At 41.6% G+C, this 20999-nt stretch overlaps 1 protein-coding gene across 1 annotated transcript in view; it reads left to right on the top strand.

Moving 5' to 3' along the window:
* Positions 1-220: 220 nt before the first annotated feature.
* LOC144828023 (uncharacterized) overlaps positions 221-20999 on the top strand; it is a 1462897-nt gene continuing 1442118 nt past the window's right edge. Inside the window, exon 1 of the mRNA XM_078686162.1 lies at positions 221-358. Within this exon, the coding sequence (XP_078542288.1) occupies positions 221-358 (138 nt within the window). The remainder of the gene's footprint in view (positions 359-20999) is intronic.

Genomic DNA, 20999 nt, shown 5'->3' with positions numbered 1-20999 from the left:
TTAAGACTGTACAGTTCCTTTCGTTGTAAGATGTAAAGACACATTATACAAGATAAGCAAGTGTTCCCTCGTAGTTTATCTTACAGAACCAACATATGATTCAGTTCATCTACAATTCTTCTCGCTCAAATTTGTATGAAATTGCTTATTATTTTAGGAAGAGACACTAGTTAATAAATCCATGCCCACTGACTGACGGAACTAAATGTTGTTCTTTCCTATGGCCAGCCAAATCGATATCAAAATGAAGACTTGCGAGGATGTGAAGTCTCAGTTGGCTGCCAAGGACAATATAATCAGCTCTCTGCAAGAAGACCTGAGGAAGGCGATGTTTGATCGCGACCACGCAGTCAATGAGGTATGATTCACATTTTTTTTTTATTTTATCCAGTTTTTACATTTTGTTTTGTATGTCCCAAAAGTGAATTAATCCACAGTAAATCCTAGCAGAGCATCCGTGTACTGGTTTTTCTCAGTTTCAAATCTGCCCTCTGCTTTCCAGTTTCTAAAATAATACCACAAATAATGGTATTTATTATGCATGATTTCAAGACGCTAAATGCTCACCTTTGGCAGAGAATCACAGCAACGATGTTTATTGCAGTTCATTTTCCTAAATGTCATTATCCAGATATGCCGATAAAACGTTTCATGCACCAATGTCAACATTGTAAAAAAACATTACTTTTTATTTCAGCTCTGTGGTACACTTCTGGTTTTGACAGATGTGAATGCCTGGCATACTCTACTTTATTGACCACATTTAATTATTTTAATATCATTACTAAAGGAACCACAAGAGTACAGAGAAAATGTTTTGCTGATGTTGGCTGCAAAATGAAGTTGATTTTGTACATTTCTGTTTTTATCCTTCAGTACCAACAGGACACACTTTATTTATGTCTTGGTAATACTTTTGCTTTAGTGTATTTGAAATAATATTTTCAAGACAGATATCATTATTCTCATGCTCATAGAATTTTGAAATTGGTTTAACAACAAAAGGTATATGTTTCAGCAATAATCTCACTTCTGAATTCTCATTTCTCAATCACATTGGGTATGAATATACCATTACAGAAAGTATATACATTTGATACACAACTAATGTCGTTTTAATCCTTGAGTTAGGGTGGCAACATTGTTTCCCACAGCCTGTCCCTTAGTCCTCCCCCTTAGTCCTCCTAAAACAGATTCATGCACTAAATTCCTGCAACCAGGGCCGGCTTTAGCGCTGGTGGCACCCAGTGTGAGTCTTTTCTTGGGCCCCCTCCCCCATGGCCTCCTCCTTGGATTCCCTCACTACCACCCGGCAAAAGTGCCCCTCAGCTTGCCATAGCCCCTCTCACATACATTATGTTGTTTTAAAGTGCTGGTAAAAGCTGGCTTTACTATTCCACTCAACTATCCTCATAAAATATAGATCTGTTCTTTGCAGCAGGCATATTAACCTTCTGTGCTACTTTACAGTGTGTCAAAATTTCCACTAGACAAAACTCAGATCACTCTCTAGCAGGAACATTAACAGACACATCCTTTAGAAGGTGAAAATGAACGTGATATGTAGGTGGTAAGTTCATCCAGAATTAAATACCCTGGAGGCTTTGGTTAGGCCGATTCACAGAACTAATCTGAGACAAAATCCTAAACTTTCTACTTTTGGTATTCACAGAAGGCACTTATTACTTTTGGTATTCACAGAAAATACCCTTACTACTTTTGGTTAAACTTACTACTTTTGGTTAAACTTACTACTTTTGGTATTCACAGAAGGCATTTAGTAGTAGTAAAGAACTTTACTACTTTACTACTACTAAATGCCTTCTGTGAATACCAAAAGTAGTAAGTTTAGGATTTTGTCTCAGATTAGGTCTGTGAATCGGGCCCCTTGTTTTGCGGGTCTAGGTGCAGATTTACAATGCACAGTTTTGCCTATTTTATGTTGCGGGGTGTATAGTTATGTTTCATGCAATCGGATAATTTCATCAAAAGTCAATGGAAAATCAGTTGTGCATTGCACACCTGTCTTTTTAATGCCATAGGGTCTGTGTGAGATACATAAAACAGAATGCAATGGGAATGTTAAGAAAGCTCAGTGGCATAACAAGGATATCACTTTCATTTGGAACTTTAGGCAATTGTTAGGGTATTGGAATATCTGTCCCCAAATACTCTTTAAGTCAGAAAATCACAAAGTTTTGATGATCTATTTAAGCAATAGTAGCTTGGTAGGAGACCACATTGGTCCCAGATGTTGCCAGCAAGCTACCTAAACGTATTTTTAAAAGATGATATTGTACATAGGCTGTGAGAAGTTATATAGTGCTGTAACTCAAGTTCAGCATATGAGCAACAGAGCACTGTGCATGAGGCTAAGGCAAGTTTAGCAATAGGGTATAGATTATTTACTGTGTGAAGATAATAGAAATTGTGCTGATTATGAAATTCTATGAGATGCCTTTTCAGCTCCCTTCCAAAGTGGCGGAAAAAGCCAGTTTTGTGATGGGATGTTTTCCAGATTTTAGGTACATTGCATGAGATGGCTTATCTTCTGTGTTGCATTTTTATGCTGCTTCGTTTTCAGGATTCGTAGTCTTACAATGCCAGGGCTTTGTGTCCGGTATTGGTCCCTAAGCAGGTTGCTATTTTCTAACATATCCTTGTCTATGTAAGACTTATGGCCACGCTTGGACCTGAACTTCGGAAAGACAGTGTTTTTCTACTTGTGAACTTAGTTTGCTGAGTAACAATTTTATTACCTTCTGTATGTCATTTGGAGTGGTCTGTTTGTGCTCATTAGCTGCTGGTTTGGCTAGAATCAGTCTAAAAAGTTAGATGAATGAGCCAGACCTATGGGTTTCCTTGGTATTGTTGTGTGAATGTAAACCAGTTGATTCCTACTGCAGGTATGTAAATAAATATAGAACAATGGATGAAATGAGAGAGTGTTCATTCTATCTCTGAGTAAATTCATGAATATATTTCCTGATAACATGTGAAACCCAAACTAGTTTATCATTATTTTTGCCATTTGTCTATTTATGACGTTGAAGAGTGGTAAAGGTATCCATGTGTGGTTAGATCTATGTAAAGCTAGAGTCCCCCTCAGGTAATAAAAACACTTTTTACTAATTGTTCAGCAGTGTTGTATGAGGTGATGATAACCAGGTCAACCAGCAATTGAGCCCAGTTGCTGTTGGAATGCTGAACAATTTTTGAATCTTAGAATGGAAAGTTCTTTTGAAGAGAGAGCAGATTTGGCAGCTATTAAAGAGTTTAGCACTATATGAATAGCTGTATTTGGGAGTTTGTTTTGTCTGTTGTGAACAAGATGAGACTGGGTAATTGAAATATCTACCCCTCTGTCACTCTTTGCATAAGGAACCTATAAGGAACTGGTTTACTGTTTGAGGTAAGCAAATGCCAACTACGAGGAATAATCTCAACCTTAATCAGGATAAACCCTATCATTCACTCAATTAACCTACCATCAACCTCCTGGTAGCCATGGCATACAGCAGACAGGCTTAATTTAGGGCAATGTGTACAGTATTCATGCAGTGCCCATAAAGTAATAAAGTCAAAATGCAAAACAATACATCAACTAAGTTCATTCTGGTCAAAGATTTTATCTTCTGACTTAAACTTTTAAGTCCCAATTCACCAACGGGTACACTTGTAAAACCCCTCAGGACATCACGGTAGGCACATAGAGATTCATAGGGCGTCAAGCAGAAGCCAACAGCAAGGTCCAGTCTAGATCCAGGTCAGCCAACTGACCCTTAAGTTCTACTTTTTTGTCCATGTACAAGAATACGCACCTCCAGTCCTTTAGAGCTCCTGTCAGTTCACAGACAGCAGGTCCAGTCCCCTTCTGATCTTCCCCAGGTCCAGAAATTGTTCTGAAGTGGGTGCTTTAATGTGCCACATTTATAACTGGCACAGGTGCAGTTTACTCTTATCCCCTCGTTAACTAATAGAGTAAGCAATCCTTGGCTACCACCTACCCACTACCCACTTTTATCCCATTTCCTGTTTGCCTTACTATAAATAGGTGTAAAATGTCGTATCTCATGGCATTTTGAAGGTAGTGAAAATCTTTGGCAACACTAAACCTGGGCACTAATGGCTGGGTGTGTGTGCGTTTTGGGGGAGTGCATTATGCTAATTCTTCTGTTCTCCCAGAACTATAACTAAAATCCAGTTTGGATCAGGTACTGCACCCACAACAAACCCTGAAAATGGTAGGACAAAAGCAGGAAGCAGACTGTGAAGACTCAAGAATTGTTTTGGCATCTTGTTCTCTCCCTTTCAAGTGCACAGCAAGTCTTCTGTGTGAACCCAGCAGATCTGGCAAGTAGGATTTGACACTCAAGCAGAATTTGTCACTGTAGTGTCATAAAGTATGTCCACAGTCACCAGCTCCTGCGAAGCTGTTGGACTTGGCTCTCTCTGCAGGGTCACCCCCCAAACCTTTTGTCTTCGCCCCTCCTGTTTACTGAATCTGTTTTTGATGGCTTATAGGGCTCTGTGCACTTTACCATTGCTAACAAGTGCCAAGGTGTTTGTTCTCTCCTCCTTAAAACATGGTAAAATTGGCTTGCACACAATTGGCACTTTATACTAAATTGTAATTCCTTAGTAAAGTAGTTCTATGTGCACATAATCCTGTAAATTAAATGCTACGAGTGGGCCTGCAGCATTTATTGTGCCACTCACTTAAGTAGCCAGTTTAAAATGATCTTATTGCAATCTGTTTGCAGTTCTAATTTGCCATTTTGACCTGTCAAAATAAACCTTTTACCAGACCGATCCCTTCCTTTTTAATACATATGTTATCCCTTTTGCAGACCCTAAACAGTGCATGTGGCAGGATACAGTGCGTTTAAAAAGTTGGACATGTATGTTTAAGTTTCATATCTTTGGGTAGTGAAGAACTCATCAATTCTAGTGCTCAGACACATTTTGCGCACTTCTGGCTGTACTCTTTTCAATTTCAGCCTCATACAGCTTCTGAGGTGGACCACATGGATCCGTGCCCACTTCCGATCATGCTTTTTGGCCATCCCTGTAGGGTGCATGGATGGGTGGACACTGTGCGATGCACAATTTGGGCATGGAAGGAGCTGTGGAAAAGAGCACACTTGCCTCATGTGTATGCCCCGTCTGTACCAATTTTGGGGCATTTACTGCTCCTCACAACCTCGGGGGCTGGAACGCCGGCTTTTCTCTGTCTGTTAAAACTCACTTCTTTTGGTACGGTATATCCTGATAACTCTTTTGTCACCTATCACCATATTTTTCAGGACTTCACAGCGCCCCTCCTGGATGCCATGACTCATTACCAATTACAAGCGGTAGTGCGCACTCTCCAAAGCACTATTCCGTTAGTCCCTCCTGAGTTCACAGTACTTGCAGAGATACTCACTAATCCCTCACCGCGCAGGCACAAATCGCGCCTTAGGGTTGTTTCTGCCTGTCAGATCTAATCGGATGACATTAATGTGGCAATCAGTGAGGAACAATGCACCCAGTTCTAGGCCTTATTTTCACACTATAGATTGAGACTGAATATTTTCAAGTTAATACAGATTCTACCTGCCACCTGTGTGGGTGGCTACAGTGCATGGGACTAGTAGAAGAACACACTGCATGCACTGCGTGACACCATGCGCAGATTTCTTACATTTGGTGTGGGAGTGACATGAGATTCATGACTTTTGGGACATGATACTTAAAGACATCACAAGTATAACTGGCCACGCCTTGGAGAGCACGTCCCATATTGCCCTTCTGGGCTATGAGAGGCCCGCCGACTGACGGTAATGCTGCTGCTGTTAGCGAAGAGTAGAGTGGTGATGCAGTGGGGTAGATGACATTCTTTCACTAGGGAAAGCTGGTCACACAATGTGGCCCTTTGCCCGGAACTACGTGATGCATACTGGGAGCTAATGCCTTTCGGCTCCAGCCCTAGGGACATTTGGGCCCCCCTGACAAATTATCTGAGGCTGGTGGATGATTCCCCGGGCAGCTCCTGCCAGATTGAGCCTGGACCCCTGCACCCCTTGCTTGAAAATGTTCTTCCGATATGCCAAGCTTTACCAATCGAACACCTTACGTATCCATGCAGTTAAGTGCACCTTCTCCAGAGTCTGTTACCTAGCAAGAAATCGACCAAACTGAGTGACATGGTTATTTGTTATCTTTATTTACCTCCCTTTCATTCTTCATTTCTTTTTCTTTTTCTCCTCCCTTCCTACCCCCTTATTCTTTCTCCATTCTTAATTGCATCATTGTATATTAATTATGACAAATGGCTCTGTAATGCACAGGTTTTTCTGATGAAATCTCTACTATGGTTCGTATGTTGGGAATCATAAATAAAACTTTTGAAAAAACTCATATATTCATTTTTCAATACTGGAAGTCCTACCTCTCCCATAGGACAACATTGTATTACTTTATTTCTTGTATTAAGTTATAACATTTTCTTGGGAACAGGTAGAAATATCATGTTTGATCTCTAAATAGTTGTAGTTTAAAATTCTCTTTAATAGTAAAGGCGCATTTTAAGTTGGAATTCTGAAAATGCCGCTTTCTTGTCCTAACTATTTGATGTCTGCAGGCTGTGTACTGGGACACATGACTTGGTGTTGTTGGCAGTTGGCCTATGTGTGTGTTACAAAGGGGGATTCGGTGTTAGCAGGATGGGCCATCATGACAAGATAGGTGGGGTCAAAGCTCTCACCTACTACTCTTGCACTTTAATTAGGGCTGCCTCATGAACTCACAAAGAAAGTCACATTAGCCTTTTGTTCCCCTTTGGGGACCTGGCTAGGAAAGATAAAAATTCCAGGGCCAGTTATGGGGGCGAAGTGTAGATATTTCTTCCACTTTAAAGTTGAGACTAGGTTTAAATGTTGAATACTGGAACCCACTCGTCAGAGCACTCCTGAACCTGTGGAGAAGAAGTACAGACGTGCTGCTTGAGTACTGCACTGCAGCCTAAGTACTGCCCAGCTGCTTGAGGCCTGCTTTGCTGCTGGAACCCAGGACTACCAGAGTGTCACCAACGGTCAGTTGGCTGATCTCCTCTTCTGAGCTATAAGGACACAACAGGCTCCTGACCGGTGGCTTTATGAGAACCGATGCAGCAGGATGCAGCTAAATGCAAGACATCGCTTAGCTAGCTCCAGACTGGTCGTTACATTAGAACTGATGAAGCAGTGACTACACCAGCAATAACCCAGCACAATGTATTTCGAAGTAAGTCTCTGCAAGCAGCCCCTGCGGCTTGAACGACCCAATGCATCACCATGCTTATTGATGCGTGCCTGACAGCTTCCGATCAGCAGCTTCAACAGCACCGACTCAGCGCAACACATCTCGTTGCAGGACCACACATCGCAGTTCCTGTTCGATGAGTCCTCGACGCAGTGCAGGCCAATGCAGACTCCCTATTTTGATGAAAAGGTACTGCTTCAGTGGAACAAATTCAGTCTTGTCCCCGGCCTGCGCTCCATCGTCGTCATTTTGAACTTGTGACTTGGTCCCGGTCCAGCATGCCCAGATAACTATAATTGGCACTATTTGATTCAAGCGTTATTTCTTCCTAAATCTTTGAAATTCAATGTCTCCGGTTCTATCGATTAGATTTTTGTTATTTTGGTGTAATTTAATTTATTGTATTTTACTCAATTTTTGTAAATTGATGTGGGGCTTTTCTTGTATTGTGTTTTGACCTTATTGCTGCTTTTTGCATAAATGCTATACACATTGTCTCTAAGTTAAGCCTGACTACTTTTGTGCCATGCTACACGAGGGATAAGCACAAGCTAATTTAGTGACTTTTGTGTTTTACCCTCATGAGGATTATGGTTGTTGCTTGAGAAGGGTTTTATAGCCCCTCAACCAATAACCCAATTTCTCACAGAGGCATTTCAAATTTTTTCACACATCTACTCAAGGTTAATCACTGGCTGGGAGAAGGTGGACAGCCAATTCAAATAAGCCTCAAGGAACTTCAGGCAGGGAAATAGAAACTTTCTAAAAGTTACTTTGCCTTAAAATGTTCTAAAAATCCAACTTCACCATCGTATTGGATTTATCAGATATTAAAAATCATTGTTTCATTATTTTTGTGGCTGGTCATATTTTGGAGACACAGTATTAATATCTGAAATTGCTTCCCTTGTTTCATTGTGGGCCAGCCAGCTTTGCTATAGAGAAAGTAGCTTTGAGTGATATTCACTGTAAGGACACATTAGCGTTAATTTTTCACACGTCCTACTTTGAAATATCATGCACACTACTTTGAGGGTGCATGTCCTACATAAGAGTGATTTATTATTAGTTAAAAGGAAAGGGTTTTAACACTTCAAATGATTTCTTAACAGGCCGAATTGCAGTTTTTGCACTGATGCTTTCAGGCTACAATGATAGACTAGAAGCCATATTTGCACTACCACTGTAGTGGATAGCACAATCCGTGCTACACTCCACTAGTTTAGGGACATTAAACATCCATGCCTGGGGTACACATTTACCATACACTAGTGATCTATAGGCAAGTTTAATATGCCAATCAGGAGTCAATTTAATCATGTTTAAAGGGGAAGTACATGCACTTTACTACTGGGTAGCAGGGGTAAAGTGTACAGAGTTCTAAAGCCAGCAACAAAAGCAGGGTTCAGCAAAGGCGAAGAATACAAGGTCACCATGCATAAAAGGTGGATTTGGCGTCTAGGAGCCTGGCATTTTGCACCAGCCCCTGGGGACCGGAGAAGAAGAACCCTGAGACGCCATCCAGCAGTAGCCGGTAGATTCATTTTTGTTGTTGTTGTTATTCAAACTCGCCATCCACCACTCGCCCAACCACCCATTAAGAAGAGCAGCAGCTACTGAATAAGAGTAAGAGAGAATTCCAGCAAAGACATCCTCATCATGAAACTTCAGTCTGAGCTTCACATTTCAGAGCAGCACCAAAAAGATTTGTGAGCTGCGGTTTGTGAAAATTATTAATATTTGTGTTTTTCATAAAATTAGATGATGAATTTTCTACTGTTAAAATCAGATTGTATTTTAATATACTAGCAGTTAGACAGAATGATATTGCTTCTCCTTGTGGCTCACAGCTGAAGAGCTATTGCATGTACATAAGAAAAGAAGGCATGATGGTAGGCTACTTCCCCTTTTACCCACAAAGTATGTGCCTCAGTCTGTGTCTTGGTTGTGAAGACAGCGACGTATTGTTCTGTGCTGTACTTTGCTGGCCTATGTACAGTGTGTAGCATCTGGGTATTGAAAGACAAATTGTGCTCAACAAATTGACATTAAAATCATCATCATTTCACTTGAAAATAACTATGGAAAAATGTTCCACACATTGACTTCTCAGCCCTGTTGATCTAGGTAGGAGTCCTACGGAGTTACATATTACATAATTTCCCTTATACAATTCATCATACACCAGGCACTTGGGTCAGTGAACAACGATATGGATAGGTCCACTCATTATAGTGGCATGCTTCCTCATTGGTGGCCTATCCACACCAAGGTAGGTAAATACCACCTTGGCAGATTCAACCAATGCACAGGAGTTCAGATAAGATCAATTTGAATTTTGAAGGGAACAAGATTTCAGTTTAAAATACCTTTGGATATACCCCTATGAGAAATTGCACTTTCTTGGTGTAGAACGTCAGATATAATTGAAAATGTATATCACATAGATGTTCAATGAGATATAATGAACCATCCATCCACTCATATCTTGTCTAAATGTTTCAGTCTTCTGATACACCCATACGGGTCAGCGGCCGGCATCACGGTATCAAAAAGCGTTGGTTTCCATGCTTCTCCTTTACTTATACCATGCATCACATTAAAGAGTGCAATTATTCGTATTGACCCGGTTCATTGTATTTTTTAAACCCCTTTTGCTTGAGATATTCAGCATCTCATCAGGGACAGATGGTTTGAAATGCTGATGGTGGAAGAGTCCCTTGACGTAGGTTTGATCGGGCCAGGGACCTGATAGGCCTCGTAGTGGATAGACTTCATGATTATGGCGATATTGCCTTTAGTGATGTTATTTCATGTACTGATGATGTATTATGTGCCTGAGATTGGCAGACTGGTTGCAAGGTTGCTGGGGTCCGGTTGAGGGTTGAAGTTGTCATACATGGGTTTGATTTGTTGCTGAAAAAGTCAGAGAGGTAGTTGAGTATTTCTTGAGATGGGGTGACGTTGCTGGAGGTGGCTGTGGGCGTGGTGAGGTCCTTGATAATGTAGTATATTTCTTTGCTGATGTGGAAGTTGGTGTCAGTGCAGTCTGATGGGGCCTTCCGATTTGTGTTCCAGATTTACTGGTGGTAACATCTCAAGGCAGATTGGAAGTTGTTACTGTTTATTGCTGCTTGGCTCTGTCTCCACCTGCATTCCACGTGCTTGCAGTCATCTTGAGTTCTTCTGTGTACCAGCTGGTTTGAGTTCATGGTCCTGCTGTTTGGCTTTTTTGAGAGGGGCCAGGGTCTTAGTGCAGGTTGTCATCCAGTTATTGAAGTTCTTGCTGTCAACCAGTAAGTTGCCTGTATATTATGGGTGGTTCTTGGTGAGAATGAAAACCCAATCCTTCTCTCATATGTTCTTCCAGCAGTGGTGGGACAGGCCTGTAGTGGTTTTTATTCTGTGGTGCAGGATGCTGATTATGAAACTGACACAGACTTGGAAGGTCCAGGTGAATGGTGTTGACTTGTTCATCATGATGTCTGTTAATGAGATATAAACGAGGTCCAGAATGGGTCCGGCACTGTGGGTGGAGTCTTATTTGTGCTCTGTAAGTCTGGGGATTTTGAGGAGGGTGACTGAGTTGGGATCGGTCAGATCCTATAGGTGAAAGTTCATATCTTGTAGTAGGTTGAAGGCGCTGAAGTCGATGCTTAGTGCAGGGATGCAGTCCGTGATGTTGCAGGTGATGTTGATGTGGGATCCTGAGGTTCAGTAGACCGTGGTTCTGCGTAGGGTGCCCTTATCCGTGATTTGCAGTTTAAAGATGAGGTGAACCATGCAGTAGCTTTTGGTGTCCATGGAGGCAGTGTACCTGATGGTGGCCTTTAAGATGATGGTGATTCCTCCCCAGGACCTGTGTTGGCTGTCTGTTCTGATAATCTTAGATATGGCAGGGATTGCCGGGGTGATGTCTGATGCTGATGCTTGGGTCAGCCATGTTTACGTGAAGAAGAGCAGGTCCAGGTGCGGGAGAGTATTGGACTGGATATATTTGACCTGGTTTCCCCCCTAACCTTTTGTCTTCCATCCTCCTGTTTGCACTGACTTCATTTTTGCTGGCTATAGGGCTCTGAACACTGCTAACCAGTGCTAAAGTGCTTATGCTCTCTCCTCTTAATACGGTAACCTTGGCTTACATCCAATTGGCACATTTAATTTACTTGTAAGTTCCTAGTCAAGTGGTACTACATGTACCCAGGGACTGTAAACTAAATGCGACTAGTGGGACTGCAGCATTGTTTGTGCTCCCACGCTTAAGTAGCCTTTTAAACATGTCACAGGCCTGCCATCACATCCTGTGTGTGCAGTTTTAAAATGCAATTTCGGCCTGGCAAAGTAAGCCTTTTACCAGGCCTAAACCTTTCTTTTTAATACATAGAAGTGACCGCTAGCATAGGCCGTGGACAGTCCAGAGGGCAGTGATCAGTGTGTTGGTAATGTACTTTTAAGTTTGACATGTCCTGGTAGTGAAAAACTCTTCAATTCATTTATCACTACTGGAAGGCTTACCTCTTCTATAGGATAACATTGGCTACCCTTATTGCAACTTTTAATTGGGAGCAGAGGGTAATACCAAGTTTGGGGTCTAAAGAATTGTAATTTAAAAACCTCTTCAAAGATAAAGTCCGATTTTGAATTACAATTCTGAAAATGCTACTTTTAGAAAGTTGGCATTTACTTGTCCTAACCATTTGGTATCTACAATCTGCTCCTGGTTCACATAACCCGATGTAGCTGGCAGTTGGTGTTTGCGCATTGCTTCCAGTCTAACAGACAAGGAGATTAGGTGCTGGTAGGTAGGGTCATCCCAGACTTGATGAGGGAGAGGAGCTGTTGCCTACCACACTTGCACATCACAAAGGCACTGCCTGAGCACAATCACAAAGATTTGACACCAGACGTTTGTGACCACAGATGTCACCCCGCAGCTCTCCGGAACTACCGCTGCATGACCTCATTGCGCGATCTTGCAGCAGACCTAACTTGGTCCCTGTATCCGCCCAGCACTTCTTCGCTCCTCTTGTGTTTTCACTTTAATACTGTTGGTGTGCTGCATAAACACTAAGTTAAGCCTGACTGCTTATGCCTAGCTACCAGAGGTTTAAGCAAAATTTAATTTGGGGGTTGCTTGGGACTTCACACTGACAGAGATTGTGGTTGCTGCTTGAGTAGGGTTTCAACTTCCTCAATCAGTAACCCAGTTTCCTACTGAGGGGGATCAGAAAGGGTGGGAAAAGGGTATAGAGGTAGAGACAGCAAGGCATAAAAGAGCAAACTGTGACAAAAAGGGAAAATTATAACAAAAATAAAAGGGTGCAAAAGAAAAAAAACTGGCAAAAACAATGGGCACAAAAGAGAAGAACTATAGTAAAAGAGATGACAAAAATGAGGAAAACAGTATCAATGAATAAACAGCTGAGAAGAGATGCAGTGACAAAAGGATAAAGGGCACTAAAGAAAGAGAATTGGCAAGAGAGAGCAGGTGAATGAGAGCGAACAAGGGGGCTTTCCATAGAAAAGGACCTGAACAAGAGGGGTCTACTTAATAAATGGGTCCTTTTTGTCAAGGGGATTTCTAAAAGAAGTGCCTTGGCAGAGTCTAACTGATGTAGTGGTCTATAAGACAACTTACATTTACCAATTTGATAGGGAGCAGAGTGTAGTCAAGTTGCCTTTTAGATGTGACAGCAACCTTAAATCATTGTGGGATAGAAGAGGCAGTTAGTGCAGTTTCCTTGACTAGACGAAAATATTATCAAAACAAGTTACACCATTGATTAGTTGTGCTGCTTCCTGAAAAACTCTCTGAAAGCACACAGTAAACATTGTGGCAGGCCAAACAAGAGAGCATTTCCTGCATCAGTATTGAGAAGTACAAAATATTGCACAACATTGTGCAACTCTTCAAAAAGGAATGATATGTTCTATTTGTTGTAATAATTATAATTGAACATTGACTGGATGGACTGTCATGGAAATTGAGTGTTGCTTGATTAGGGAACAAGGACACAAGCAATGGAAGAAAGGTTTTGCCCTTATTGGGGGTCATCAGTAGGATATAGCTTGGTTCCAGTGGCACTTTGGGCATGGGACCCACGTCTAGACATACCTGTCCCTCTTAGAGCATCACACTGAAGTATACAAAACAATAATGGATTGAATGCTTGAATTATTTTCAGCCACTGGTAATTCCTTGCGCTGCATCCCAATTCAAGCTAAACCCAACTGATGAGCTATAATAAGGGCAAACCTATTATGGTGTTGCCTTTATTACCAGTTCCAGGAGAACCTAGCCTGGCAGTTTGGGTTGGACTGTTCTTATTGGATCAGGCTCATGACTGATTTGGATATGGCTGGGTCCAAACTTAAGTGACATGGTGCCAAAATACGATGGACTGGAATTGCCAGAGGCGGAGATTAATTTAAGTATTCCATTCATTACTTTTTATATACTTCAGCGATTGATTTAAGCACAGGTTTTGTAAGAGCCCAAGCCAATGTGAAATCTGTAAATTAATTAACTGGAGGAGCAAGGACATGGAGCTAATCATCGAGTTGTATGATTCACTGTTGTACATTATTCTGGAAGATTGTAAATTATTGTAATGACAAAATGATAACACACGTGAAACATAAGAAAAAATTGTCATCTGACGCACTGTTCCTACAGGGACCAAACAACCTTTTAGTATATAGCCCATATCACCCCCACCTCAGAGTGCTCCACTCACTCTCTGTCCAAAAAGGTGCCAATTCAAACTGCTGACCTAAGCTTCACAACAAAGGACTAACCTACCTTAACTACAGATTGAACTTCCACAAACCCGGCAGATACCTACACTCTGTCTCCCTCTCCCTCACGCGGGAAACATCATTAACAACGAAGGCATTACTACGCGTAACGTTTACTACGGGGCACTTACCACGTAAACGTCTTTTCCACACGTATGCCTCCCACGATCGTCTTTACCACGCAATAATCATTCGGTCGGGGAAAAAAAAGCGTAGGATTAAACAAGGGGGGTCTCCCCCCCATAAAAAAAACCTGCCGTGCCGAAGAAATCAGAGTCGTCGGAGAGGAAGCTGGAATAAACATCCGCTTCCTCTTTACGACGTACGAGTGACGTGTAAAGGTGATGCGGGGAAAATAAATTCCGTTGTAACGCATGCGTTGCAACGGAATACGTAGTAACGACATACAACCCCTTGCGCACACAGCCGTGCCTTCAACTACCAGCCCTGGACTGGCCTTCCACTCCACCTCCGGACTGCTTCCACCCTACAGAAGTTCAGAAATGGCCCAAAAATCTGAATGTTCGACTGACAACTCCCAGCAGCATCTCCTTCCTCCAGCATCCGGAGACCACCACGGGTAATAAGCAGTGCTCTACAAATCGTTGATTGATTATTACCACCTTGGGCGCATCTACTTTGTTGTGGTCTTCTGGTAAAATGTAAATTGTCCTCGTTTGTCTCCTTCACCAGTGGTTTTACTTCAGATTAACAATTTGGGATCTGTTCACTACATAGGAGTATGAACTAAATCAGAAGATTAACTGAAATTATAGAAAAAACATTGTGATAAATATAAAATACACAGATGAAAATGTACACTTATTCCAGCCATCTGATTTGGTGCTCAATGAGTTTTCAGGACAAAAGCGAGAAGCTCTTTATACAGTGAGTCAGGGTTAGTCCTGCTCAACAAGTGTAAGAAGGGGGTAAAAGTCGTGGGGTGCTATTGTTTATTTCAATATTTAAATGAATGCTCAAAATGAAAGTATAAAAATGTGCGAATGTATTACATGCAAAAATGTTTGTTCAAGCATTGAGCTTTAATAAGTGGCATGAGCTACTTTCTGTCCTGATGCATATACTTTACTTGGTTTCTTGATCGTTTAGTCGACAATGGGAGTATTTATGAATGTGGTACATTAGGACATTTGTTTTGAGTGATTGCAAGACGATAGGTGAGGAAATAATAAGTAGTTGGACAATAATCACATTAAAACACATCGTCTATTTTCTGCTATGATTTTCAATTAAATGCATGCATCTGATTTTTTTGATCTTTTTTTATATAAAAGTTTGGCAATTTTAGACACCACTTTGAAGTGGCCATTTAGTTAAAAATAAACAGCAGATGTAATACTCAGGGCCTTGAAATATAATTGAATAATACAATAAGAATGTGCACTAGATAATGAAATGTGGAAGCAAAGATTTCTGTTGAGACACATTTATAAAAATATCCCTATGTAGATTCAAATTAATACAATGGCATGGATACGTGCTCTAAAATAAAGCCCAATATTCTACCCAACTACATTTCAAGGAAATGTTGCTATAATGAATTTGAAAATGCATTATTTCTCTCGGTTCTGATTTTTAAAAAGTAAACTATGCTAAAAGCGTATATAAATGCATGATTCAGATACATAAATTATTTTAATTAAATCAGTCATCTGCTACATTTTCCCCATTGGTCATTTTAGTTGGTTAGCAAACATTGCAATTTCAAATGTTTGCAAAAATCAGTCAGACAGTTTCAAACAAACATTCCTGAAATCGAGGCTGTATCTCGCAATTATTTACAAAATAGCATAATTTCTGAGAAAAAATAAGCATACTGACAATGGAAGCAGGAAATTACATTTTATGCATTGCTTATTTTGACAGCGTTTTAGTAATAACAAAAAATCTCCCTAATGATTCTAGTTATGCAGTGCTTGTTTTTTTCAAGCGTGTGAATGCCTTTTGAATAATTTTATATTTTGGAAAATAATTCATTAGGCTGGGTAAATAAAACGAATATTTGTTTCTGAATACAGGCTCTTGCCGGGTTAATGGGAGCAGGATACAGCAGCGTGCAAGGGGAATGATGACATCCGCTTATTCGCGCTTTTGTTGCTGAAACACAATAACAGGGTAGGGCCAACACAGCCTATATTCTGCAGAGATGATGGCATATTTGTATTGGACCAACGCAGCTAAGACCCACATATTATAAATGCGTATACAACCTTGTAGGCCTCGTTAGGTCTCTGTGTTATAACATCAATCAAAATACATTTAATTTGTTTATTCTTTGTTATGGTTTTTATCATCTCAACTGAACGCATGGCACATCAAAGAGAGAACCACTTTTGTGCCACTTTTCTGGTGTGTCTTTGATCCCTAGCTGTCTTAGACTACATTGACTTTATTTGTGATTTTTATGCCAGTCCTCTGATCACATCAGCAGAACAACTGCCCTCTCACATACAAGCCAGAGCCAGACCTTTATGTTTTAGACAATCAAAGAGTGTCAGAGCCTTGATACTTACATGGAAGCAGAGCGTAACCTTTTGTTGCTGCAAACTTAGTGTAGTAGCCTTGAGAAGACCTCAAAAGGCAAACTGCCACAAGATTCAGTGGGGGAAGTCAGGGGGGTTAAGATGGTGATGTCGGTGAGTAGATCCTGTTGACAGAGCAGCGGCAGCTGGCACGGATCGGGGGTGGAGGGTGGTGTAGAAAAATAAAAACGAACTTACCTCACATTGCGTCTCTCTGCATTCGGCCGTAACGGAAGCAGGAGGCATAGTCTCCCCTAAGCCAATGGTCTGAGCGCCGTGGCTCGGAGCTCAGAGGGGGACTATGAGCCTGTGAATGTTCACTACTTGGGCTGTTACACAGCCTAGGTGGAGAGCATGCTAAGTGCCCCTGACTGTTTGACCCGCCAAGACGGCCGGCCAAACTGTCATGCGCACTTAAGGAGTGCCCACCACTCCTGCTCCTGCTCTGTGAGCAGAGCAACCCAGCCCTCCCCGCCTGCATAACTGCCTCGCGAAATGGAAAAACAAGGGAAACCCTACTCACAGCGGAACCAGGGCAGTACGTTTATATAGAAAAACAGTGGTTCCTATGGCATACGATTTTGTATAACTTAATATTTATAACAAGCTCAATGGCAATGAAAACATTGGAGAGAGGGTGGCAGAAAAAAGAGAGACGCACACTTATACCATGAAGGATATTTCCTTATATTTAAGAATTGATAATGAAAAATACATATGAATAACTTGCGACATACAAATATTATACAAAGTGCAGTGTATCCCAAGTGAATAGTGAACAAACCAAGAATGTGTATAACAAGGTGAACTATACAGGTTTTAACTGTGAATATTTACAAGGAACAGGAAACTAGACTCTAAACCAATTATGTCAACAAATGATTAGCCAGCCGCTATAAAATTATAGAAACTGTGTTGGTCTGATTTGTTTCCTAGGGCGTCGACGGCGTTTCGACCATTAGAATAAAGGTCTCATCAGGACTGGGCAGTGAGGGACATCTTGCACCAGGGTGTAAATAGCCCAAGCGTGTGAAAAGTAAACTGAATTTACTTACAGTGAACCCGGCCGGGCACACTGTAGGCACAGTTGGTAGCGTGTCTTTATTTTATTTCGAATATTCGTGGTCAATGCCGTTTTCCCGCCAAGTTTCACCGGTGTGCTTAGCGCTGTTCGAATCGTGCTGCTCGATGGCTGGCTCCGATCGATCCTATGGTAAGGGGAGTGTATGCATAACTGCCTCAGCAGGTCAAAATTAAATGATAATAATATCAAGTTATCATTTTATTTTTCCTTTTTTACACTGTTGAAATGCAGTGAGGTGACAATACACCTCCTTAGCAGAGGAGCCACCACTGTGACAGAGGAAGCATGTTGCTGAAGAGTAGACTTCCACAGTTCTTAGGACATTTGAGCACGATAAATTAAGAGTTTCCATGCCTGCTCAGAAGAAGAGGATCACTCTTAAATGAACAACTCCTGGTCGTGCAAAGAGGGACAAAAAGGAAACGAAGGCTGAGCTGGAGCCCTGTAAAGAGAGACAGTGAAATTCGAACCTCTGCGTGTAGACTGTAACAAGAAATTAACCTGTTTAGATCAAATGCCCACACCAATCTTGCATTGTCTTGGCCGGGTCTTCAAATCAATCTTTATTTGAGAGGGTTTTCGTATTGTGGGTTTCTTCACTCTTCTGAGGAGTTGTGAAAGTCTTACATTAAACTTTTTTAAACATGTTGTGCAACCAAGGGCTTGCTCCAAACATCTTGGAAAACAACAACTTGTTTAGTCCAATAGAACTGGTACCTTTATGCAAGTCTCTTCCACCAGAAGAAATGAATATTTTCCAGAAAAAAACACATTTATCTATTGAGTACCTAAAACTAGTTCTTACCTTTTGCTTGGATGTGTGCAGTTTCGAACATCTTCGGGGTCCAGTAGAGGGTGATGCAGGCACATCGAGGGTGCCGAGCATCGAGGGCGGTGTGCCAATTACGTTCCCACCCCCCTCCTGTGACCCATGGTGTTCTTCCCTAACACCAACTAAGTGCAGAAACCGTAAAGTTGAAGCCTCCTAAACCAGGAGTGATTAGGAAGACAACCCTTTCTTCCTAATTTTTTGCACTTTTTTCACTGTTTTTCTTATTTTCACTCTCACGTCCCTAGGTAAGGGTGGGCCTTAGCGTGCTCATACCGCCAGGGTTTATACACATTTCTAGTCCTGAAGAATTGCCTGGTAAAATTACACCGTTTCACGGCAAGAAACATGTCGACTATATCTAGGAATCTACCACTCAACTAAATGTGGACTGCTTCCATACACATAGATTTTAATATAATGTATTTAGTGATCATAGAATAAAATTTCCTTTTGATACACTACAGACAATTTTTAATACCTTCACCACTCACTAGCTTAGTTTGCACCAACACGTCCTAAAATCTCACTAACCTGCTCCGCAGTAGATCTGGCATTGTAGCACACCAAGGAGACACTCGGTCTCCTTGGTGGAGCCCGATGATGAAGCATGTCATCACCAGGTGGTGAGTGAGGGCTTTCCTTTAACGTCCTAAGTGAGGCCGTTTTCCTCCCTTCTTTTTGCTCCCTAATGTGGTTTAAGTGCAACCATAAAGACACTCTTAGTTTGTTTATTGCAGTTTCGAACTGCCAAACAGTTCTTCGGCCACTTGAACCTATGATGAGGCGCTCACACCTCACAGAAGGGTTTATTTTCCTTTTAGATGGCTTCCTCGGAATAGAACGCATCTTTTTTCAAATTCCAGGATTTCTGGACATGAAGATCTCCAGTACTATGTTATGCTGCTGCCATAAGGATCAGCATTGACTAGCAGATTAAGAAGAGGCAGAACCTGCTAAAATACTACCATCCCCGTTAGGAGTCACAAGTTCTCAGGAACAACCAGGTCCAGGGGAAAATCGAACTGAAAGTGGAGATAAATGTTTGGAAATTGATACAGAATCATACCCATTATCTAAAAATCATAGGTAATTCCCCCTTTCCCCTGGAATTGATAATAACAGTTTTGAGAGGGAGAGAGAAAATACCAGTCTGATTGCCACTTGTAATGGGTCCCAGATTAGCTTTATCAGTTGCTGTAGGTAGTTTATTGCAATTATCTACTGACACCCTCAATATATAAACCCCTCTTTTGATGTCATTTATCATGTGCCATTAGGCACTACCTCTGGTTCTGAACAGGACACTAGCTTGGCAGAACTTCGATGAGTCTACTTTCCTAGAATGTTCACCTACAGAGAATTGCATTGCACCTCAGATTGTTGTTTTTACTGCTTTACCTGGGTGGACATACATGATGCTGCTCGGTCTTTGTCTGCCTTGGAGGGTTCAACTTTAAGGAGTATAACAGTTGTTTCTCTGGGATCAGCCTATAAATATATCTTTTCTGAAAAATGGCATATAGCAAGCAATGGCCCATTGATAAGAGCAGAGGGGCGATGCCCTACATCTTTTGGACATTAAGAGGGTCTCAAACTAATTCAAAGCTGCCCCTGCGTGGGGGCAAGTCTTGTTCACTTTGGGTATTTTTAATAAAGTTATGAAAAACGTTATTAAAAATACCCAAAGTGAAACAGACTTGATACAGTCTCATTTGCAGTGCTTGGAGCAGCCTGCCCCCACGCAGGGGCAGCTTTGAATTAGTTTGTGTCATTATAGACGCTGTGTGGACCAGACAGCGATTTCTCCTCAAGCACGCTACAATCCATAAAAACAGGACAACTGTTGATTTAAAAAGCAGTGCAAGCCCCACATACTTTCTTCATTAAGAGGGTCTGTCAGATTGAGAAAAGGTCCGCCTACTCTTTATTTTCAGGTCAGGGAGCCAGGAGCTAGACATGCACTCAATGTGCAGGCTTCTGGTTGCCTGATCTGAACTTTGCTGGGCTAAAGAAGTCACAGCTTCTGTTGAGTTGACCTCCTCAGCTCGGCAAAGGTCCTCAAGGCCCTTCCTCTGGTGAGTATGGGGAGCATTTGTAATAGCCTTTTACCTGGGCACTTCTGTTGTAAGCCTTTAGGTGCCCAGGGCCAAATGTCTATCACTGGCAACTCATCATAGAGTGGCTGGGGTCAGCAATCTCTCTGACCCCATCCTACTATGTGACAAGTAGTGACTGCTGCCTCCCCTCATTGGCTGACCTAGGCAGCAGTCCCAACTCTCCTGACAACTATGAGACGTCCTTTCCCCAGAGCTGTAGCAGGTATGTGTCGCTTTTATTGATTGTTTGGTGCATGCATGTATGTATGCATGTATGTGTTTTTGTGAGATAGTGTTGTGAATGGGTGTGTGTGTGTGTGCGCCTGCATGTGAATGTATATGTAAGTGTGTGTGCATGTGTG

This window comes from Lissotriton helveticus, chromosome 4_1 (genome assembly GCF_964261635.1).
Source record: "Lissotriton helveticus chromosome 4_1, aLisHel1.1, whole genome shotgun sequence".
Classification (NCBI taxonomy): domain Eukaryota; kingdom Metazoa; phylum Chordata; class Amphibia; order Caudata; family Salamandridae; genus Lissotriton; species Lissotriton helveticus.
This window is presented reverse-complemented; position numbering and strand designations above follow the sequence as displayed.